The sequence below is a fragment of the Neltuma alba genome, unplaced genomic scaffold (genome assembly GCF_004799145.2).
Source record: "Neltuma alba isolate B1F8T4 unplaced genomic scaffold, ASM479914v2 tig00011246_pilon, whole genome shotgun sequence".
NCBI classification, from domain to species: Eukaryota; Viridiplantae; Streptophyta; class Magnoliopsida; order Fabales; family Fabaceae; genus Neltuma; species Neltuma alba.
In genome coordinates, this window is record NW_021635963.1 from 46576 (window position 1) to 68473 (window position 21898).

The 21898-nt window shown below is 35.5% G+C and overlaps 3 protein-coding genes across 3 annotated transcripts; all 3 read left to right on the top strand.

Annotated features, from left to right (window-relative positions):
* Positions 1–594: 594 nt before the first annotated feature.
* On the top strand, positions 595–3146 carry LOC114762927 (probable WRKY transcription factor 31). The gene is made up of 5 exons (XM_028952531.1): positions 595–689; positions 788–886; positions 990–1520; positions 1625–1738; positions 2477–3146. Exons 1-5 carry the CDS (start codon positions 600–602, stop codon positions 3050–3052), a joined length of 1410 nt encoding a protein of 469 aa, XP_028808364.1. The 5' UTR covers positions 595–599; the 3' UTR covers positions 3053–3146.
* Positions 3147–4396: 1250 nt separating this feature from the next.
* On the top strand, positions 4397–9037 carry LOC114762926 (cyprosin-like). The gene is made up of 14 exons (XM_028952529.1): positions 4397–4501; positions 4662–5033; positions 5139–5199; positions 5716–5810; positions 5893–6005; positions 6389–6557; positions 6651–6690; positions 6946–7010; positions 7256–7369; positions 7496–7560; positions 7962–8118; positions 8205–8324; positions 8405–8493; positions 8693–9037. Exons 2-14 carry the CDS (start codon positions 4671–4673, stop codon positions 8775–8777), a joined length of 1536 nt encoding a protein of 511 aa, XP_028808362.1. The 5' UTR covers positions 4397–4501; positions 4662–4670; the 3' UTR covers positions 8778–9037.
* A 7393-nt stretch (positions 9038–16430) lies between these two features.
* On the top strand, positions 16431–17716 carry LOC114762929 (mitogen-activated protein kinase kinase kinase 18-like). The gene has a single exon (XM_028952533.1). It carries the CDS (start codon positions 16434–16436, stop codon positions 17622–17624), a length of 1191 nt encoding a protein of 396 aa, XP_028808366.1. The 5' UTR covers positions 16431–16433; the 3' UTR covers positions 17625–17716.
* Positions 17717–21898: the final 4182 nt, after the last annotated feature.

Here is a 21898-nt window from a genome sequence, read left to right on the forward strand (position 1 = left end):
CATTTAAAAGTCATATTTTTTTCCAATTATTTTGAAGTTTAAAATTAATAGAACTGAAATCATTTAATTCAATACACGTGTAACGATTTGATTTGTGGATTTTTTTAAATTAAAAAGCGAGAGAAGTTTTCTTGTTGAAAATCTCCAATTTTAAAATATTATTTTGACCAAACTTTCAAAGAAAAGCATTTTAAAAAGAAATGGAAGACTAGGAATTGAAATTGAGAAAGAAATTAAAAAGGGAGTAAGAGAGGCATGGGGAGGGTTTGACTGTTCAACGCAAAACACAAACAAGGTCACAATCACTTGAGCCTCTTCTTGGGAACACTTGATGGGACTTACTCCTCCATTTTTAATGCCGAGTCCATTGCTTAACTTTTCAAGACTTCTCTTCTCTCCCTAGTCTTCGTCGATCTGTTTCCCTTCTCTCTCTCTTCATCTCTCTATAGAAACTCATGGCCAGAGGGGGTGGACTCTCCATTGATTCCGATCCAGCTTTGAGGAGCTCCTTCCTCTTCAATCCCATTGTTCTCAACTCCTTCCCTCTCGAAGACGCCTTTCAACCTCCCATGGACTCTTCCCTCCCTTTCCCTGCAGAGATGGACTTCTTCAGTAACAGCAATCTCAAGCCTTCATCTTCCAACGATGATTTCTCTACCCCTCCCCATCCTCTTGAATTCAAAGTAAACGTGAGTTCTTAATTCTCACCTCTTCTTGATCTATCCTTATTATAACTCTATATATGTTTCATATTCACTCTGGTTTTGCTTCTTGTTCTGTCATATAGACTGGTCTCAGTCTCTTGACCACTAACACCGACCAATCCTTGGTGGACGATGAATTTTCCATATATGCTAATTGTAAAGTGAAACGAGCCAATATTGAGGTGAGAAACCTAGATGTAACAGTGAACTGAATGACCTTTTCTTTTGGGTGATTCTTGCTCTTTGTTTTAGGGTTTAAATATATCGTTTACGTGTATGTTTCAGACTGATGAGGTTGCTGTTCTTCGCGCTGAGTTAGACCAGATGATGCGAGAGAATAGTAAGCTGAGAGACATGCTAAATGAGGTCAATACTAATTACAATGCCTTGAAGATGCATACAGACTTCATCGAGTCTCGCAAGGGCAGGGAGGACGCTGAGAAACCAGAAAACCCAGTGCCTGATGCGAGTTTAGAAGAAAAGAAACAAACAGATAGTAACAGAGGAACATTAGTGTCAAGGCAATTTATAGATCTTGGATTAGCTTCAATCAATGATGGTGAGGCTAATAGTGATGAACATTCGCTTTCTTCGTCCATGAGGAGAAGCAATGACAGATCAAGATCACCCTTGGAAGTGGAGTGTAGGGCCAAGATTGGTTCTGATGAGAAGGAATTCAACAAAGGAACTGAAACTGAACAAGAAGCTGACAAAATTAATCAGAAGTATAGTCCTCCCAGAAACGTTGATGATCAGCTGGAAGCCACCATGAAGAAGGCAAGAGTTTCAGTTAGAGCTCGATCAGAAGCACCCATGGTGTGTCGTATATATAGCATTATGTCTGGATTATTTTCTTACGAACTTGCTAATTTTTTTATTGTGAATTTAATAAGCTGCTGATTAAATAATGCGATAATCAGATTACTGATGGATGTCAATGGAGAAAATATGGGCAGAAGAAGGCCAAAGGGAATCCATGCCCTCGAGCTTATTATCGTTGCACCATGGCTTCAGGTTGTCCTGTCAGGAAACAGGTATTTATCTATCCATTTTCTTTAATAAACCATTGCAAGTGCCCAACTCAGTTTCTTTCAAATCCAGGGACAGATTCAAAAATGAATTAACAATGAGCCCAAAATTTAAAATAAATTAAATGTGGGCAAATTTGGTTTCAGCATTTTTTAAAACATAAATATGATCAAATCAAATCAAGTGTATATGATTATTCAGAATTTTTCAGTCAGATTAATTAAACGGACGACTGCATCTTTTCTTCTGTAATTACTTGTTCTCATAACTATAATTTCTTGTTACTGATGCTTCATAGTTATAAGAAATTTGTTACATACTACCTCCGGTCCTTAATATAAGACCCTGTTTGACTTTTATTTTAGTCCTAAATATAAGACCTCAATCCACTTTGTCTCTCATATTTATACATTTTTTTTCTAAAGTAGTCTTTCTAACAATGATAGTTCTAGTCAATACACTTGATTAGCAAGAATATTTTAGGAAAAACGACACCTATTTAGGACAAATAACTAACTCAACTTACTTCTTTAATCTCCTCAAATTAGTCAACTGACTCTTATAATTAGGATCGGAGGTAGTATTATCTTACAAATAGATCAGATAATCTTCAATGTATATGAGTCTCACTGCCTGTGCATTTTATAATTTAATTCTTGAAACTCTCATTTCATTCGAATTCAGATTTTCTTTGTAAAAGAAAATAGAACACTATTTTATTAATCTTGGGGATAAAATTACAGGTGCAAAGGTGTGCAGAGGATCGAACAATTTTGGTAACAACATATGAAGGAAATCATAACCATGCACTGCCTCCAGCAGCAATGGCGATGGCACAAACAACAGCAGCAGCGACAAGGATGTTGCTTTCAGGATCAATGTCAAGTAGTGATGGTTTAATGAATGGAAGCTTCTTGACAAGGACGACATTGTTTCCTTGTTCTTCAAGTAACATGGCAACTCTCTCGGCCACAGCTCCATTTCCAACGGTTACATTGGATCTAACCATTCCTCCAACAACACAACCTTCTACCCAATTTCAAATGCCTTTCTCAAATAATTCCCCTAATGGTTTTACCCAGGTGTTGGCTCAAGCACTTTACAACAACAATCAATCAAATTTTTCAGGACTTCAAATGAATAATAAAGACCCCTTGCAATTGAGTGCAGCTATAGCAGCTGACCCTAACCTCACAGCAGCTTTAACGGCGGCTATTACTTCTATCATGGGTTCTACCCTACCAAAGAATGTTAACAGTGATAATAATGGCAATGTTACTAGTGGAAATAACAGCGGTTTAAATTTTTTTGGAAGCTAGATAGGTGATTAGGTCTAGATTGACTTAATTTCTTTTTTCTTGAGTCAGGCTCAAAAACTTGAGTTGATTCTTTTCAGTTCTTATTATATTGACATTATTAACTTGAGCTCGTTTTTTTTGTTCTTTGTGTTAGATATCTTACGTATTAATTATATTTTTGTAATATTATAATCATGTCAGAATATTTTAGATACTACGAAATCTTGATTTAAATAAAATATTTCATGAGTGTGGCCTACTGGTCAATTATGCTACGGTCGGGGTTTAGAATTTACTCAATCCATTTAGTTATTGAATAGTCCTGATGATGTGAGGTTATAAATAATGGTAGGTTAAGTTAGAGCAACATCTAGAAAACCTAATACTATTTCTGATCTTTAATATAAGACTTTATTTGATTTTTATTTTGATTATAAATATAAAACCCCAATCCACTTTATCTCTCATATTTATATATTTTTTTTTTCAGAATAGTCCTTCTAATAATATTAATTAATTCTAGCTGATACACTTAATTAGCAAGGATATTTAAGAAAAAACAACACATATTTATTACAAATAATTAACTTAGCCTATTTTCTCAATCTTTTTTAATTAGTCAACTAACTCTTATAATTAGAATGGATGTAATATGTTCTTTCGAAGGTTTTTTAACTCACGACGACTCTTTACTAATTCCCATCACCATGCCGGCACCCCAACTAAAAAATTCCCCAACATCCTTTTTCTTATTACTATGTTTTGGCGTTTTGTGTTTTGCCATTTATAAGATTCACAGGGACAGAAATGACGTGACTTGTAATCCCATATTTAGATGGCTCACATGAGATTTTATAAATATATACAAAAAAGGCAGAATGTGTACTTAAGTAGGGTTTATCTTATGCTTTACCAAAAAAAAAAGTAGGGTTTATCTTTCAGTTTGTAAAATCCTCTCTGAGGTTTTTAAGATTCCGAATTGAGGGATGAATTTTCAAATTCTAATATCTCAATCTCATGACCTATTTGATGCACATAATTAAATAGAATAAACATAATGAAAAATTACTTTTGAATAAGAAATAAATCTAATTACTATCAAGTAGTTATAATATAATAAATATTTCAATTTTCTGCTGACAATTTTTTTTCAATTTTTATTTTTAAAAAAGAATTTTTCTTTTTTGCGGCCTGATCTCTTCATATAAATAAAACGGACCTCGGTCCCACTCTATGGGCTAGTGGCCAGTAACAAAGCAAAACTACTACAGTAAAAGGCCCAAATACTCCCAAAAACAAAGTAGAGCAATGACGATTCTGAATTTGCGTTTCGCGGTAGATTGACAAACAAGAATGGCGGATAAGCGTGGGACTGGTAGCTGATATCGTTGGTAAGAGGGGTTAGCAAACAAGTTTCCTTATTACTCTCTGTTAGTGTTTTCTGCTTCAGTTCTCTCCGTGTATTCTCAGGTGGGTGACTCAAGAACTTCGTCATTCTTTTCTTTTCTTATCTTTGCTTTCCATTCTCCATGTTTTTATCCTTTGCGCTGGTTGGAATTCTTTTTCATGTCTGTGTTTAAAGTTCTGTTCTTTTGCCGGGGCTGTATTCTAACTGATTCATATGCTACAGAACTCAAAAATGGCTTCAAAATGCAGTTCTTTGGTTGCTCTTCTCTTTCTGCTTCTTCACCCAGTTGTTCTCTCTGCACCCAGTAATGGGTTAATCAGAATCGGATTAAAAAAGAATAAATTGGATCAAAGCAATCTGCTTACGAGACAAGCTCAATCTAGGGAAGGAGTATTATTTAAAGTAACTGAAAGATACCATTCCAGTGGAAGATATAGGAGTTCTGATGACACAAGTATTATTGGACTAAAGAACTATATAAATGCTCAGTATTTTGGTGAGATTGGTATTGGAACTCCTTCTCAGAAGTTCACTGTAATATTCGACACTGGGAGTTCCAATCTCTGGGTGCCTTCCTCTAAGTGCTACTTTTCAGTAAGTATTCTCAATGTTTCTTTCATTATTTACATTTTCCATGCTGAAGCGTTTGTTTTTAGTTGGATAGACATAAGAAAAGCAAATGATTCTGTCTCATCGCAGATTGCTTGTTATTTGCACTCAAGATACAAGTCAAGCCTGTCTCGCTCTTACAACAAAAACGGTACAAACCTATAGCTCATTTCTCTTGAATTGCCAACAAAAAATCACCTTGTGGTTTCCTCCATTGGTTCCCCCCTTATCCTTATGGGCTATTTCTAACTAGAACACATATTGAAATTTATTTCTTGGACATCCATAAGTCGGGGTGTGCTTGCATGTGACTGAAGAAATCCATTGACTAAACCCCTCTGACCATCAGATTCGTCAAGAAAAGAAGAGAACTTTTAGATAATAATATTGATAAAGGATATTATTATCTATTCATTTCTGTGATGTTTACCTCATACTATGATACTTTGTGCATAAACTTTTGTTTGGGGTGGGGGGTTAAAAGAAGAGGAAGCATAGACTGTCAGTTTTCCTGGAAGCAAGCTAAGTTATAGTCCAAAAGATTCTTAGCAACCTATGTAGAACTCTAAGATTCTAAATGCCTCTAGCATTCTCCTATTTACTGGACTCATGCGGATGACAATATATTGAAATATGTCCTTTTTTTTTTTGTTATTTTTTGGTGCAGGAACATCTGCTGAGATCCATTATGGTACAGGAGCTATTTCAGGTTTCTTTAGCCAGGATAATGTTAGACTCGGTGATTTGATTGTTAAAAACCAGGTAAAATTTTACTGAATGGGAACCTTTGTTGTCATCAATTTCATTTACTGAGTCAGGCTTTGCAATATTGTCTTCTATTTAGGATTTTATTGAGGCAACCAGAGAGCCTAGCATCACATTCTTGGCTGCCAAGTTTGATGGCATTCTTGGCCTCGGATTTCAAGAAATATCAGTCGGTAGTGCTGTTCCTGTATGGTAAGTTGGCAGGTAGATTTTGTTTACCAAAGGTTTATAGACATAGTCGATCATAAATAAAAACGGAAGCATGTGAAACATAGTTTTCACTTTTCATTGAGTCGCACATATAATAGACTTACCTTATTAGCTTGATCTAGAACTTTATACAATGGGATGTTTGCTAATAACGTGATGAGGATCATTTAATGGAAGTTTGAAACCTCTTTATGACAGAGTCCGAACTTTGCTCTTCATTGCTCTGCCCAACTAGACATGTTTTCCTATATATTGCATGGAATCTAAGGAACAAATCACATTTTTCATAACTTATGCATCTTGCTATTGATTTTATATTTTATATTGATTGAAGCTGTGTTTTTTGTGATATCTGATAATCATAGGTACAACATGATTGATCAACAACTTTTGAAAGAACCGGTTTTTTCATTCTGGTTGAACCGCAATATTGATGGGGAAGAAGGAGGTGAGATTGTATTTGGAGGGGTTGATCCGCATCATTACAAAGGAGAACACACATATATTCCAGTAACCCAGAAAGGCTATTGGCAGGTTCTTCCTTTTGAAACTTCGACATTTTTTCAATAAATTACATGTTTCAGCTTTCATCTTGTCTTCCTCCTTACCATTTCCCCTTCAATGCAGTTTGAGATGGGAGACGTACTGATCGGTGGTGAAACAACTGGTATTTATGACTATTATTTTATATTCTTGAAAATTTTCTTGCGCAAGTTCATTCCATCTGTATATGTGGGCCGCAGACCAATAATAATAAATATAAAATATGTCAGACATACTTTTTAGCGCCACACTTATAATGGATTTATCTGTGAATTCATAATTGATCTTGTCTATCCATCTAAACTAAATCTTCTTAATAATCTCTGGTATTCTTGAGAATAGAGACTGTTCAATGAGATGCATACTTCATGTTTTTCAGGAGTATGTGCAGCTGGTTGCTCAGCAATTGCAGATTCTGGAACCTCTTTATTAGCAGGCCCAACGGTATGAAAAGAGCGACTTTCACTATTTCGAAACAGAACAAAATCAAATATATTGCGATTGTTCTAATGCCATTCTAACGTATGCAACTATATTAGTCTCGCTTAAAGTTCCTGTGGAAGCTATTTTGTTTCTTACAGTGTTCAGTTTTCAATCAACTTTCGGGAATAAATAGTGGTTTCATAGAAGTTTTTGGTTATTGCATCAATTTTTGTGTGAACATAAAACTTCATATCTTGTATTTCCAGACTGTGATTGCTCAGATCAATCATGCAATTGGAGCAGCTGGACTAGTAAGCCAAGAATGCAAGACATTAGTCAACCAGTATGGAAAAACCATAATTGATATGCTGATAAATGAGGTATCATGATTTGCTTGCATTTCTTATGTTTGCTGATGAAAATCACACACATGTTTTGTTTTCCGACACTGGGAGTGGAGGAATCTATCTAATACGTCAATCAACTTATGTTTTCTTCCTCTACAGGTTCTCCCACAACAAATTTGCTCTCAAATTGGTTTCTGTACTTTTGATGGGACTCACAGCGTAAGGTAGAATCAACCAACCATATCCCTGGTAAAAAAAAAAAAAAAAAAAGAATCAACCAACCATATTGTGATGACAAATGACTGCATTAACATTACCAACTTATGAAGATCATATTAAAATTTCACTAAAAGTTTAAGCTTTTTAATTTGAAGGATTCGTTAATATGGTTTTACTAAGTGATCAGGAAGGAGTTTGATCCTTAACACCCATGTTTTTAGAAGTCAAATGAAATTTTCAATAGAAGGTAGGTTGGCCTGTGTTTTGCACATACTGTAGTGGAAGGGAATGCATTAGAGATCGGTATAAAAAAATATTGATGAGTCTTCACTTAAAGCTTAACCTTACGAGGATGCCTCAGACACTTCCTCCGTAGCTTTGAATCACTTTGATCATCTTTGTGCAGTATGGGCATAAAGAGCGTGGTGGACAATAACACAGAGAAGGCATCTGAAAGTGCTGAGGATACTGGATGCACTTTCTGTGAGATGGCAGTGGCATGGATAAAAAATAGGCTGAAACTAAACGGGACAGAAGACCAGATCCTAGACTACGTCAATGAGGTTAAGTAAAACATCCTTAGTTTGATGTCTCCCAGAAAATAAGCTTCCTTTCAGCAAAAACCTCAAACCCTCAATCTCACGTGCAGCTCTGTGATAGGCTTCCTAATCCAAATGGAGAATCAACAGTTGAATGTGGAGGCTTATCTTCCATGCCAAACATTTCATTCACCATTGGTGGGAAAGCTTTTGAACTCTCACCAGACCAGGTATCTTGACTTCCAAACCCAAGCATTTTGCATATAACATAGTTTTCCGCTATGACTAATGAGACGTTTTCATGAATCAGTATGTCCTGAAAGTGGGAGATGGAGAGGCAGCACAATGCATTAGTGGATTTACAGCCTTGGATATAGCTCCTCCTCGAGGGCCTCTATGGTACTATCGTTACTTCTTAATCATATAGCTTTTAGCTTATCTTTGACATTCTTTTCGGTTAAGTATCACTGAATAGAATTTTTCAAAACATTCTCAATAAAGCAGAGAATTGCTTATGGATTCTATCTTTTCTCCTCACTAAAACAATAAGATGCATATATCAAGCCCTAAAGTCAATGGTGCTGATTCTGAAATGCAGGATTCTTGGGGATATTTTCATGGGTCGCTACCACACGGTGTTTGACTATGGGAACAACAGAGTTGGATTTGCTGAATCAGCGTAGTACGCTTATATATGATATGTGGTGTAAAAATGTGCAATAGTGTGAAATATAAGCTTCAATATCATGCTTTTTGACTGTGCAATAAGGACTTTTCAAGAAATAGTATCCTGTTCTCTGAGTGCTAATTCGTAGACACACAATATATCGGCACTGTAATATTTAGTGGCACACTTAAATGTTGTCTTAGGTTGTAGACTCTCACATTCTCTAATGGCTGCACGAAGAGTTTCTACTTTTGTGTCAGCATTACAAGTTGAAAACAAGTGTTTTTGTGGGCCACATAAATATAGAGAGTGAGGGCCGCATTGAGATTTTGTCAGATTGGGCATGCCGACTTATTTAATGGGCTGGACGACAAAGAAAGACAATGGTGTTTATGGGATGCAGAATCATATTTCAAGTAATGGAAGGATTAAAAAGAAAAAGAAAAAAAGAACAGCATATCAGAAATCACAATATGCCGAAAGGCTTATCAGAGTATGAGACTGACTCAGTCTTTTTGTCTATTTCATTCCATTCTATATGAAATGAACCAAGCATCACACACAGTTCTGCTTTGTTGCTATGGACACCACTACTCAATGCTCATACTATGCCACTCTTAAATTATGTCAATTTGTTATTTTAGTTCCGTTGATCTTGCGTGAAGATTTTTAGGCGTTGTTGGCGCAATTTGAAATGAGATGGAAGAGACAGAGGATTAAACTCACAAGGTATCAAAGGATTAGATGTGATAATTAATATGGATAAAGATAGGAGCGATGATTATGATAGTAATTGATGGGAGATGTGAAAAGAGAAAAAGGTGGAGATTGCAGAGGGCAATATAAAGGGCGTGTGTTTTGGAATGCATTGAGAAGTCATTGTACATCACTTGTACGTGGCTGAGAAAGAGAGGGCCCGAGAATTGCGAGATTTAAGCAATTTAAGGAGCATCCAACGAGTTACAAAACAAGCAACATAACCACCGTCTTGTTTTGGATAAGGAAATATTATATATTAATTAACTACTCCATCCCATCTTATATACAGATACACAGGTGTTTGATAATTATTTTTTTAAATATTTAAAAAATTAATTAAGTTAATTGTTTGTAATAAAATCGTATTGGGTTTTTGAAGGGTCATGATCTTGTCACCTCATTTCATACATGCAATCAAGAAGTCATATATTTAGGATCAAAATAAGCACCTTAATTAGTTCCTACATTTAAAATTGGAGATACTCCTGCGGTCCTAAATATAAAATCTATTTTGTAGTATAATTTACACTACAAAATAAATTTTATATTTAGGACCGGAGGAGTAGTTATTAACACTCTCAATATCTTAAGATATATATATACTACTTCAGGTCCTTAATATAAATATTTGAATTGCGGGACATGGGAATTTAAGAAAATAATTGAAGATATATGGGGCAGTGAAAAAGGGATAACGGAGCGTCTAAGGAAGAATGAAAGAAAAGGAAAGGAAAGGAAAAGTACAGTTGCTGAATATGCCGCCAAGCATGCCTTGGCCAATGAAACTTGCTTCTTTTGCCCTTTTTCTCTCATGAAAGCCAACTCCATCTATATTATATTAGCAACCTTTGTTTCACGTTTTCGTTTCAAAATCATAATCATAACTGCTTTCCTTTTTTTCCTTTCCTCGTCACCATCGCTATTATTACCTGCTCCTTCTTTATTTCCTCCGACTTCATTGCCATTTACCTCTACTCGATCTTCCCTATCCTTTTTTCTTTCCCAATAATTCAGGTTTTTCAATGATACAATAATATATCTATTATGATCCGACAAAGAGGTTACATTAAATATAGAAGCAGTCTACGTTTTAATTTTACATATTATTGATTTTGTCACTGTATAACATTTAAATTTATCTTTTTGACTAATGTGAAACAGTCATCCATATTTTATCTTCTTGTTATAGAAGCCTTGTCGTGATGTTGATTGAAAAAGCAAATGAGTGTGCCAAACTAAAAACATGTCGAAATTAAAAATCAGTTGATTTGTAAAATAAACTCAGATTGCTTTCTCGAAACCACGTCAAATTTCGGTGTTGTTTCACATATTAATGTGTTTCCATGTCAAATTAAAAAAGGGACAGTTCTCAAGATGTGAGTTATATAATGACACGTTCGCAATGTTAGTTATATATAATAATGTCAATCACCTTATAAGGTAGTCACATGAATGCATATATTTTTCGCTAAGTAGAAAGTTATAGCTTCGATCTTATTTATAATCTTACGACATTAATATATATATGTGTGTGTGTGTGTGTGTGTGTGTGCGCTTCTCTTGTTAAAATATGTTTTCCTTCTCGTTGCTAATAAGAAAGTATTGGATTAATTAATTTTGATGGTCTAGAGGGACCGTTGTAGCTGTAGAATGAGTCAATAATCTGAACAAGAGCAAAAGTTCAATTAGATTAATACGACACGTAGCTGCTTGGTTGACCAAACAAGAAAAAGTAATATTCAAGACAAGTTACATTATGCGAATTAATTGACCTGTCCAAGGGATTAATATATTTGAGGTGTGGTTACTCCCTGTACCATTTAATATATATATATATGAAATATCTGAAATATGAGTAAAAGTATATGGGAGGGTAGATGGAGAAAGAGGCAGGAAGGATAAGAAGAAAATATAAGAATAGTAGATAGAATTACGGTGCCATACAAATACTAATTGATTAGGGAGTTGGAGGACACCAAACACATGGAAACGTTAACGTGGTGACTTTGACGACCACATATATTTGCACAAAATTAAAAAACGTGCTGTTTATGACGCTGTGTTCACACGTGTTACCTTCCTACGTGGTCGTAGGTCCTGACAATGGACCCCACACTTTGGCCTTTTTGAACCAAAACTTACTCTTCTTCCCCTGTCGTCTCCAGAAGCTCAGAGGGTGGGGAAAAAGAGAGGACCACGTGAGTTGCGTGTGCCCCAAGCCTCTCCCGGCATTAACCATCCATATGTTATACCTTCCCCGCTAAGCCAAACCCCGACCATTCTCTGCTGTAATTAGTTGCACTAATTGGAGGGGTTCAACGGCAGGGGACGGTTAGCGAGTAACCGGGTAGCCCGTTTCATTGGCCGGGTGGTGCTGTGACATGGCACGTAACCCTCTCATCTCAACCTCCCTCAACATTCACGCTGAACTCTGCGTGTGTGCGTGTGTGTTATTAATTTGTTCCTTGTTGGTGATCACGAGTTGTAAGGTCCCTGTTATGTCTCTTAACACTTTAATCATTTCCATTCTTCATTGCTTGTGTTGGCTTCTATTTCACACCATCCCAACCTTTATTTATTTATTTGTTTTATTGTTAATTAGGTGCACATATGTGTGTGTGTGTGTGTGTGATTGATTAATTGAGAATATAAAAAAGAAGAAGGAATGGGGATTAGAGGGGGCATGATTATGGAGGTAGATGAGGGAGAGGGGGGATTGGTTAACGTTTATGTCACGCCTAAGATTGGACAAACCATCAAAGCTAACGCACGCAATCATAGATTTCGTTAAGTTAAAGAGTGTGGTCTTTGTCAATCCATTTCTTCACTCTTCACTCCCCTTTTATCCGTCCAATCTCTTTTTATTTTTAATAAACCACTATTTGTTTGATTGGGTTGGATTTAAGTTTTTTTTTATTCAATTGGCAATAATTTTTTTAAAAGCATTTTTGTATTCATATATACATTGGGATCAAGCCGATGAGTGTTTATTTATTCAGTCTTTTGTCTCTTCCTTTTTTTCATACAATTTTAAGGGAGAATTGCAATAAATTTTTTTAGAAAAAATATGATTATTACAAAATCTTAATGACAATTGAGTAACTTGTGATAACAAGTTTCTCCTCACTTATTATTATTGAGATTTTTTAAAAGTTATTTTTTGTAAGACAAACTATTGCAATTCTTCCCGATGTTTAACTATTCACTTTAACTCTTCTTTTTCCCTCATAAGCTACATTAACTGCAAAACAGTGCCAGTTTGTACTTTGTGGGGCCGCCCCCTTCTGTAGGCTGGTTCTTTTCAGTTATTATTAAAAAGTTCACTCTCCTTTTTTTTAGTTCGAGAAGATCAGAAATTCACTCTACTGAATTAAGAATCAATCATAGTAGAAACAACAAAGAGAAAATTCTAACTCAATGATGCCGTCTTATGAATTTATATGAACTAAATTTTTATGTGTATGGATCTAGAGAGGAATTTTTTTTTATTATAAGATTCTCGACATGACTCTCATAATCTAAACTAAAAAACATTCAATTTTTTGTGGCCTCGGATTATTACTATAAAAATTAAATCAGATTAGATGATTTTGTTTCGCAAGTGTGGAATATAAACAACATATTCTAATGAGAATAACCATAGCCTTAATTACTACTCCCTCCATTCCTTATTATAAGAGAAATAACTAAATTACGTTGATAAAAAAAACAGTTAAAATTAGTTGAGGACAATTAATATGTAAAAAGTATAATGTTTTTTCAAACAATACTCCCATTAATAAGGAGAGAGAGTATGAGAGAACAATTAAATTATTAAAAGAAAGAGAAGTGGGAGAGAAAGAGAGTATGAGTTGGAGACAAAATAAATATGGGTAAAATAGGAAATCAATACAAAAAAATAGAGACAACTTTTAAGTGTCTCTTATATATGAGAACATGTCATAAGCATCAAATGTCTCTTATAATAAAAAAAGGAGGGAGTAATAATTAACATTAAATTAATAAAATGGACGAGTGAAAATATGTGATGAGAAGAGGTTGCTTGTGTTTTGCCCATTTACTGACTTCATGATGACGATGATCAAATGGAACGAAGCATAAGCACTAAATATTAAAATATTAAATATACATTCCATTTATGGTGACGCAAGAGGTCGGCATCAATATTATAAGGAAGTGTTGTTGAAATGATACATTTTGAGAAATGTGAGGCTGATTTTGATTGGCGGAAGAGCGACGTGAGGAGCGATCACGATCGGTCCGATGATCTCGTGCGGCACACATGACACGACAACAAGCAGCATTGAAAACAAAAAGAAACACTTTTTTAAAAATAATTTTTTTTTAAAAAAAAAGGGTGAGTCCCTGTTTGTCAGATTATAGTAGTATTATGATTGCTTCCCTTGAGGACATATCAAATGGCCTCCTTTCTAGAAGCGGCCATGAAAATGGAATAATAAGAAGTATATCCTATTTTTTTAATGGCCATTTGGTACTTTTCGCCTTCCGATTTTTCACCCTCTCCTACGTGGTCCATTCGTCATCTCAAACCTCAATATATTGCATACCCACCTTTTTAATAATCCCTTTAACTAACTTGTATCATAAATTCATGCCATTTATTTCAATAATTTACGTCATCTATGATTTTATCTTCCGTCACTCCTAACTTCATATTCAATATCATCGATTATCTCAATATTTAAACAATTCTTTGCTGGTAAAATTAAAATGCAACTCATGTCCTCAAGATAACATGTATTTGAATCAGGACTTTGTGGATCAACGACATGTGTGGAAACATTTGTAGGGTTAATATATTATTTAGTTCACAAAATTTAATCTTGTTTTAATTTTGATTTATGAAATCTGAAACTAGTGTTTTTGTTATTGAAACTTACTCTGTCTATACATGTTAATCTCCATAAGTTAAATCTGGTTTCAAACTTGAAAAACTAAAAACACAGATTTCACGTTGGCAAAGAGAAGAAAAACACTCATTTCAAATTTTAGAGACTAGATTAAAATGAGAAGAAAAAAATTATATTAACCCATATTTTTGTAAATACTCTTTTAAGCTTTTGTTAATTAAGAAAGGGAATTTTTTAAAAATATAATTTTGTTAATATTTATAGAACTCGAACATGAAATTTTGCTGAGGAAAAATTAAGTTTCAAAGTAAGCATTAATGCCACCTGGGAATCTTCCAATACTAATTGCAGAGTAGTGGAACGTGAAAAAAAGTTAGGAGAGCACTCTTATGGATGGAGTCAACGTCAACGAAAAGACCCACAGCGGGTTTCAATTTCAAATTGGAGGAAGAGGAAACATCCATATATGGATGGCCAAACACTGTATCTGCACCCAATTGACCATTACCGTATACTCTTTCTCCTCCAGAAACACACTCTTAATTTGTCAGCCTTTGTGTGTGTTCACATTACAAAGTTGAAGTCTTATTATTATGCCATTAAAATTAGAAAGCAAGACATTAAAGATACCAAATTTCATCCGTGTGTGTGTGTTATCGGTAGTGGTTCAACCCACACCCTTATATTATGATGACCTTTCACACTCCTCCTTTAATTTCAAAGTTGGAGCCAACGAACTACGAAACAAACCCCAGAATTTTGTTTCAATTTGATTGTCCACTCCAGCTACCTTATCCACGCTCTAACCTCCACATCGCATAATCTTATACCTTAATCTTCAAAACTACACACATCCCTGTCTCATCAACTCATTAAACCGAGGTTAGTTAATTATCAATTAAAAATTATTTTTAAATTTATTTACTTGTACGCCTCCCAAATTTCGAATGACTATTTTCAAACTTCTATATGATACAGTGTCTTGAATTTTATGTTATAAGCACGGTACATAACTCTGTCGCAGTTAATATTTAAAATATTCAATCATGACAATAATTAATTAATATTGTCTCGTAGATATTCAGTGGATTTAACAATAATTGATAGATATTTCCAGCTATCCACACACAGAAGATATGCATCTTATCCTTTTTTTAGAATATTACATCAATTTGATTCGATAATCGCTTTCTTTAACGAAGAAAAAAGAAAAACTTGAGCCCGTGATTCAACGAATAAGATTGAGAAATACAAGTTTCCTTCAGAATGATAAAGAGAAAAATTAAATTTTAAATAACTACAAGTTATTTATCATAACGGGGTTTAGGGTTTAGTAGTTTATTATATTGTACTTATATGTCACAGGACAGATAAGTGGCGTCCATAATCTCTTTTATACATGATGTGCAATTTAATTTAAATACATTATATAAAAGGATGATAGATTTTATTCGATTATAAGAAAGAATAAAGAAATATATCTTGTTCAATTACCCTGCCAAGAAGATCCCAGTTTGATCCACCCGTTTGGTATGATGGAATTAAAATTAAAAAAAAAAACTGGCAAAAAGATATGAGGGCCTGTTCACGAGATTTAATAAGGGTTGTGAGGTATTGTATATTATATTTTTAAGTAAATTGAAATACAAAAGCCTTTTTTTGGAAATATACTGTAAATACTGAATTTAAACAATTAAATGGAGGCAGGACCAGCTCGTAACTAAGGAACACGAAACAACTACCACGTGGCGATTAGCAAGCCATTGCCGACCGGGTTAACCTGATGCCTAAAACGCCTACCAAATTTTGCCACGTGGAGGACTCCCCTTGAAGCGACTCTCACCTCGGGAGAGAGAAAATGGGCTCCAAAAAGCTATAGAGAGAAGGAGAGAGCGCCAACCATTATAACCAACCCCTTTAAAAATTAAACGCCCTGCATCGCCTTTAACCGTGCCCCCGTTTCTCCTTCAACACATATATATACTCACACCCCACCCATCAGCTCCTTAACTCGTACATTCACAAGCCTTTGCTTTCCCACTATGGATTGGAGCAGAGGCCATATCTTAGGCTGCGGCTCCTCCGCCACCGTCTCTCTCGCCTCCTCCTCACGCTCTGACCTCGTCTTCGCCGTCAAGTCATCGGGGCTCTCTCGCTCTCAGTTCTTACAGAGAGAACAGAGTATCCTGTCTACTGTGTCCTCTCCTTATATTGTTGCCTATAAAGGGTGTGATGTTAGTAGAGAGAATAACCAGCTCTTTTACAATCTCTTCATGGAGTACATGCCCTTCGGTACTGTTCTTCAGGCGGTTCAACGGCACGGTGGCCGCCTCGACTTAGGGTTGGTAGGGTTCTATACGTGGCAAATTTTGCAGGGGCTGGAGTATTTACATTCCAACAAGTTGGCACATTGTGATATTAAGAGCACCAACATATTGATCGGTGAAGATGGAGCGAAGATTTCGGATTTTGGGTGTGCCAAGCGGGTTGATGACACGGCAGCGCCAATCAGCGGGACGCCGATGTTCATGGCGCCGGAGGTGGCGCGTGGGGATGAACAGGGGTGTGCTGGTGATATTTGGGCACTTGGGTGCACAGTGATTGAAATGGCTACTGGGGATTCGCCGTGGCCGAACATGTCGGACCCTTTCTCGGTTCTTCACCGGATAGCATATGCCGGCGAGACGCCCGAGATTCCAGGGTCTCTACCGGAGGAAGCAAAGGATTTCTTAGACAAGTGCTTGAGGAGGAATCCGACAGAGAGATGGACGGCTACTCAACTGTTAAAACACCCATTCGTCACGGAATTCAATTCGAAATCCATCGAGAAGGAAATTGAAAAACTCAATTCGAGTTCACCCACATGCGTACTTGAGCAGGGGTTTTGGAATTCCATGGAAGAACCGGAAACTCACGGAAATTTGATCCGTACGAGGTTCGAAAATTCTGCTTCTGATAGAATCAGAAGGCTAGCTGAGTTCTCAGGGGAACCCAGATTGACGAGTGATGATAACTGGGTCACAATCAGAGGAATCGATGAAACATCAGCTTCAACCAGCGACGATGACTTGGAAGAGTCGGTGAAAAGCAACGTTAGAAGTAGTAGAATTAGTGGGTGTTTTACCGGAAATTACGAATTTAGTGAAATTAGTGATATGATTAGTACTCATTACAATTTTGAGAGAGGCACTGTTAATAGGGTGATACAAGCTTCCATGTCAGCTTATTCGTGATTAATTTATTCAAGATTCAATCTTTCCTCTCCATCTCTTTCTCTATTCCTCTGTAGTTAATTTTACAGGACAGACTTTTCAGTTGAGGCCAAACTCCATTAATTACATTGCCTTGAGCATTACATATTTGGCTGGCAGAAAGAGTAGCAGTAAATTCTAAGAACAAAAACCAAACAAGGAGGTAGACATGTCGCAAGAGTTTATTTCCATCTTAAAAACCTCCCAAGCTGTCTCTAGTTGTACCGGTCGATTTCAATGAACGCAAGGGAACCACGGTGGTCACCCACATTTGCTGCAGTGTCTCACTTTGCTCTTTGGTGGCTCTGCTTGTCCCTTTCTCATTCGCTCCTTTGTAAGTTCATGTGTCTATTATGGTGGGTATAGGATTTAAATTCTCAGAACTCTAAACCAACTTAAATAACAACATCAATAAAAATAAAGGTCCCAGTTTTGAACGCATCGCAAGAATATGCTCATGTGCAGCAAAATATCACATTAGGTTAGGCGACCTTGTATGCAAGATATGGTCATAGATTTAATAAATATTGATTATTGAAGCACTAATTTTGATTGATTTTTTCTTGCATATTTATCTTGAAGGCAAGAGTCCTGTCAAAACCCAGTGGATGGTATAGGATTGCCGGAATTGAAAGTTCAAAGTAAACTCAATACCAATACTCAATCAAATCTTATTAATATTGTGTAAGCAAGGGGCAGGTTATAAAGACACTTGGTCAATGAAGGCTCTTCTTGGAAAAATTCGATTTTGTAGACGCACTTCCACTGTGTCAAGACTCTGTCCATAGAGAAGCATTTTTTTTAAAAAATAATTATTATACTGGGCATACCCTTTTATAGTTTTGTCGAAGCATCTACGTTGTTTGGGCCTCAGAATGGAGAACAATTTGGGTTTGATCTTGTCAGGATGTCTACACGAAATATCTCAAGATTATTTGGATATGCTGTTTATTCAAACATAATAGTAGGTCCCAACATGATGACTAGCCACAGAAAGGTTAAAGCAATACAAAAAGTGAGTGAAAAGAGAGAGACTTCGAACCGCAGGAACCAGAATTGGTAGAATCTGCTTTATGGTTTGGTTTGATACGTTGGAGCCATGAGAATGGTTCAAGAGTCCACCCTCCTTTTTTCTTTGTTCTTTTCCATTTTGATCCAGAATAACTCAATGTTGCCTATTTTCCGTATAGAAAATGATACAAAAAGTAATAATTTTTTTTCCTCAGAAAATTAGTATTGAATTATAAAGTATGGTTCGATCAAAATATGATAGTGCCGGGAAGATCAAGGAATGAAATAGCAGCCCCCCCCCCCTTTTTCCCCGAAGTATGAGAAATTGAGGAGTTCATCCAAGGCCTGAAGTAAAATATTGCAAGAGGATGGCGTAAAATGCACAAATAGAAAAACTTTTCAATTTTTTTTTTGGTGTCCATCGCAACTGGCAAAGGCCGAGTTTTGACTTGTTTGGGCTTCTTTTGTAGTCCACTTTTGGTTTCTTCATAATATACTCGGTTCTTTTCGGCCCAAGAAAAAGTCCTGGTACTGCGGGATGTAATTCTTTTGCCGAGGTATATTTGTAAATTATAATAAACATTAACGAAATATTTCCTTGGGAAAGAAACTCAGAATATGAATAAATAAATAAAATCCATTTAAAAAAAACCTGACTAAGAATAAGGCTCAACCTGTGACCGCGGAATAAGGGTCAACTTGTGACCGCAAGCGAACTGTGGGTTCGGTGGGCCAGGTTGGAAAAGCCCATCTGAACGAACTAACATTTTGCCAATGAAGATAACTCGTTTGAACCGCCAACCCACCTTTTCTTTCTTAAATTTTGTTTATTTGATTATTCCTTTATATTCAATTCTTTTTCCCGTGTATGAAACCATAAAATCCGTTTTGTAGGTGTAAAATAGGGCAAATTATACATTTATTCTTTTAATTTCATACATAGTTTTAACTTGGACCCTTAACTTTAAAAGGTTTTTAACCCTGAAATTGTTAACAAAAATGATGATATTAAGATTTTAAATACTGATAAAATATTCTCAAATGCTAATATATTAAATTTATTTTTTAAGACACCTATGACTGCTGCAAAAAATCATCATTTAAACCTAATAGTTTTAGGATTAAATGACCAAAAATATTTTTTAGAGTTAAAAAATTAAATTGAAACATTATATAAAATTAAATGATGAAGTTTAACATGTGAAATAATTCTCCACATATCAATTGATTCAATTCCTCAAACCTAATTTTGGATGACCAGCCCATGTCAGATTCAAACCCCATTAATTTCTACAGCCTCCCTTCCCAAAACGAAATATAAAAAATGACATAATTCTTGAGACTGTCTGTGAAGCAGAAGAAGCTAGCATGTTGAAACTATAATTGCATTCCAAGATGATCTATTTTCTAATTTTGACTGGTCCATGGAATAAGTAAATGAAGATTACAGCAGTCTAGCAAATAGGAGAGAGGCTACTGGAATGGCCAGAATAGGATGAAGACAACAGCATAAAAGAGCGTGGAAAGAAAGCATATACTAACTAATATCACTCAATTATTCTTTCAAGGAGATCCTCTAAACATGAGCAGCCAATAATATAATTCATTTTTAAGTCTTGTTATATAATGTGACCTTTTGATTACACAAGAAAAACAAGTGTGAAAGAAATAACTCATAAAGAAAAGCAATATATTATTCCCGTGCACACTGCAACAAAAAATTCCATTAGAAGTGGAAACCATATATCCCAACTAGGACGGGGAACAAATATTCCATGCATAATATCAGGGTAGAAGGGGACACTCACTAAGATTTTTAACCAAAAATGTCTGTCAATGCGCAAAAACACACACAGAGAGAAGGGGGGAAAAAATGAAGCATCAATCAATATGTGGGAAGGTTATCGACACTTTCTAATTTAAAAATTATTGAAACTACGTACATTGGCATCCCCGAAAACTAAACCAACAGAAAAGAGCATATAATGTTTCATAAGCAGCGAGGGGGGGGGGGAGCCCTAAACAAGATTAAATAAAGCATATTGTGGATCATAGGCGACAACGAGCATTAGCAAGACTAATTAACTTATTAACCTCTTCACATTAAGAATATAAATAATTTCCTCTCCCTTCCTTCCATTCCCTTCCCCTTGAACCAAACACATCATAAAAACATTTAGGATCTTCTTGTTCCATACTGCAGAAATAACTTGTTTTGCTTATTTATTATTCATTCAGTCTTTAATGTAAGACTTAATTAACTAATTTGAATATATTAAGAATGTTAATTAAATTAGTTAATATGATTTTTTAATATTAAGAATGTTAATTAACATGTTGATTAAGAAAAATTTCTTAATTCTCTTCCCCCCTCTCTTATTTAATTATTGTTGAAAAATATCAATAGAGTTAATGTGAAGAAAAAAATTAGTAAATATATGAAATAAGTTTTACATATACGACTAACACTAACTTTTTAATTAGGTCCTATATTAAGTATTGTAAGAGTATTACCATATGCGTGTAAATAATCACTTCTGATGTTTCGAGATTTTTTATCCTGTGTATAATAAAGGTATAAATAACACCTTAATGTATTTCAGAATATTCATACGCTTGCAAACTAAAAATTTACACGCTGCTATAAGATTCCTTTAATTTATACACTTGCCACAAGATTCCTCTACCCAATTTTGGAGTCTGTATTGTTAGGGAAATGTAAGATTAAACTGGTGGGAAACTAAACTAGGGAAAAGTGGCGGCTTTGATCAATTCTCTTATTTTCCGTCCACGCTTTTCTCCATTATTTGCACTCTTCTTTCTCGTGTCTTTGCGGCTTCTTCCTACTTTCTGCAGATATTTCGTCTTCCACAAGCCCTATATACAACTGAGTCTTAATTTTAACTGCGATGCGTTAAAAATTCAGAGGTTACGTCAAGTTATAATCAATGGCTGAGGGAGCGGAAATCTGGGAAAAAGCTTACTTTTCCATTTTATTTAATAAATCTCAAATTTGTACAGGCACACGAGGATTTAGAAATATAAACAAAAACTTAACCAACAGAAAAGAGCATATAATGTTTCATAAATAGCCGCCGGGGGGGGGGGGAGCCCTAAACAAGGCTAAATAAAGCATATTGTGGATCATAGGAGACAACAAGCATGAGCAAGACTAATTAACTTGGTAACCTGTGCACATTAAGAATATAAATAATTTCTTCTCCCTTCCTTCCATTCCATTCCCC

What these genes read in the sequence shown, in the direction of transcription:
- LOC114762927 (XM_028952531.1), top strand. Translation starts at nt 600, where the DNA reads ATGGACTTCTTCAGTAACAGCAATCTCAAGCCTTCATCTTCCAACGAT. An exon ending in CTCGATCAGAAGCACCCATG is followed by an intron (nt 1,521 to 1,624) that starts GTGTGTCGTATA and finishes TGCGATAATCAG; the next exon opens with ATTACTGATGGATGTCAATG. An exon ending in GTTGTCCTGTCAGGAAACAG is followed by an intron (nt 1,739 to 2,476) that starts GTATTTATCTAT and finishes ATAAAATTACAG; the next exon opens with GTGCAAAGGTGTGCAGAGGA.
- LOC114762929 (XM_028952533.1), top strand. Translation starts at nt 16,434, where the DNA reads ATGGATTGGAGCAGAGGCCATATCTTAGGCTGCGGCTCCTCCGCCACC.
- LOC114762926 (XM_028952529.1), top strand. Translation starts at nt 4,671, where the DNA reads ATGGCTTCAAAATGCAGTTCTTTGGTTGCTCTTCTCTTTCTGCTTCTT. An exon ending in TCGCTCTTACAACAAAAACG is followed by an intron (nt 5,200 to 5,715) that starts GTACAAACCTAT and finishes TTTTTGGTGCAG; the next exon opens with GAACATCTGCTGAGATCCAT. An exon ending in GATCGGTGGTGAAACAACTG is followed by an intron (nt 6,691 to 6,945) that starts GTATTTATGACT and finishes CATGTTTTTCAG; the next exon opens with GAGTATGTGCAGCTGGTTGC.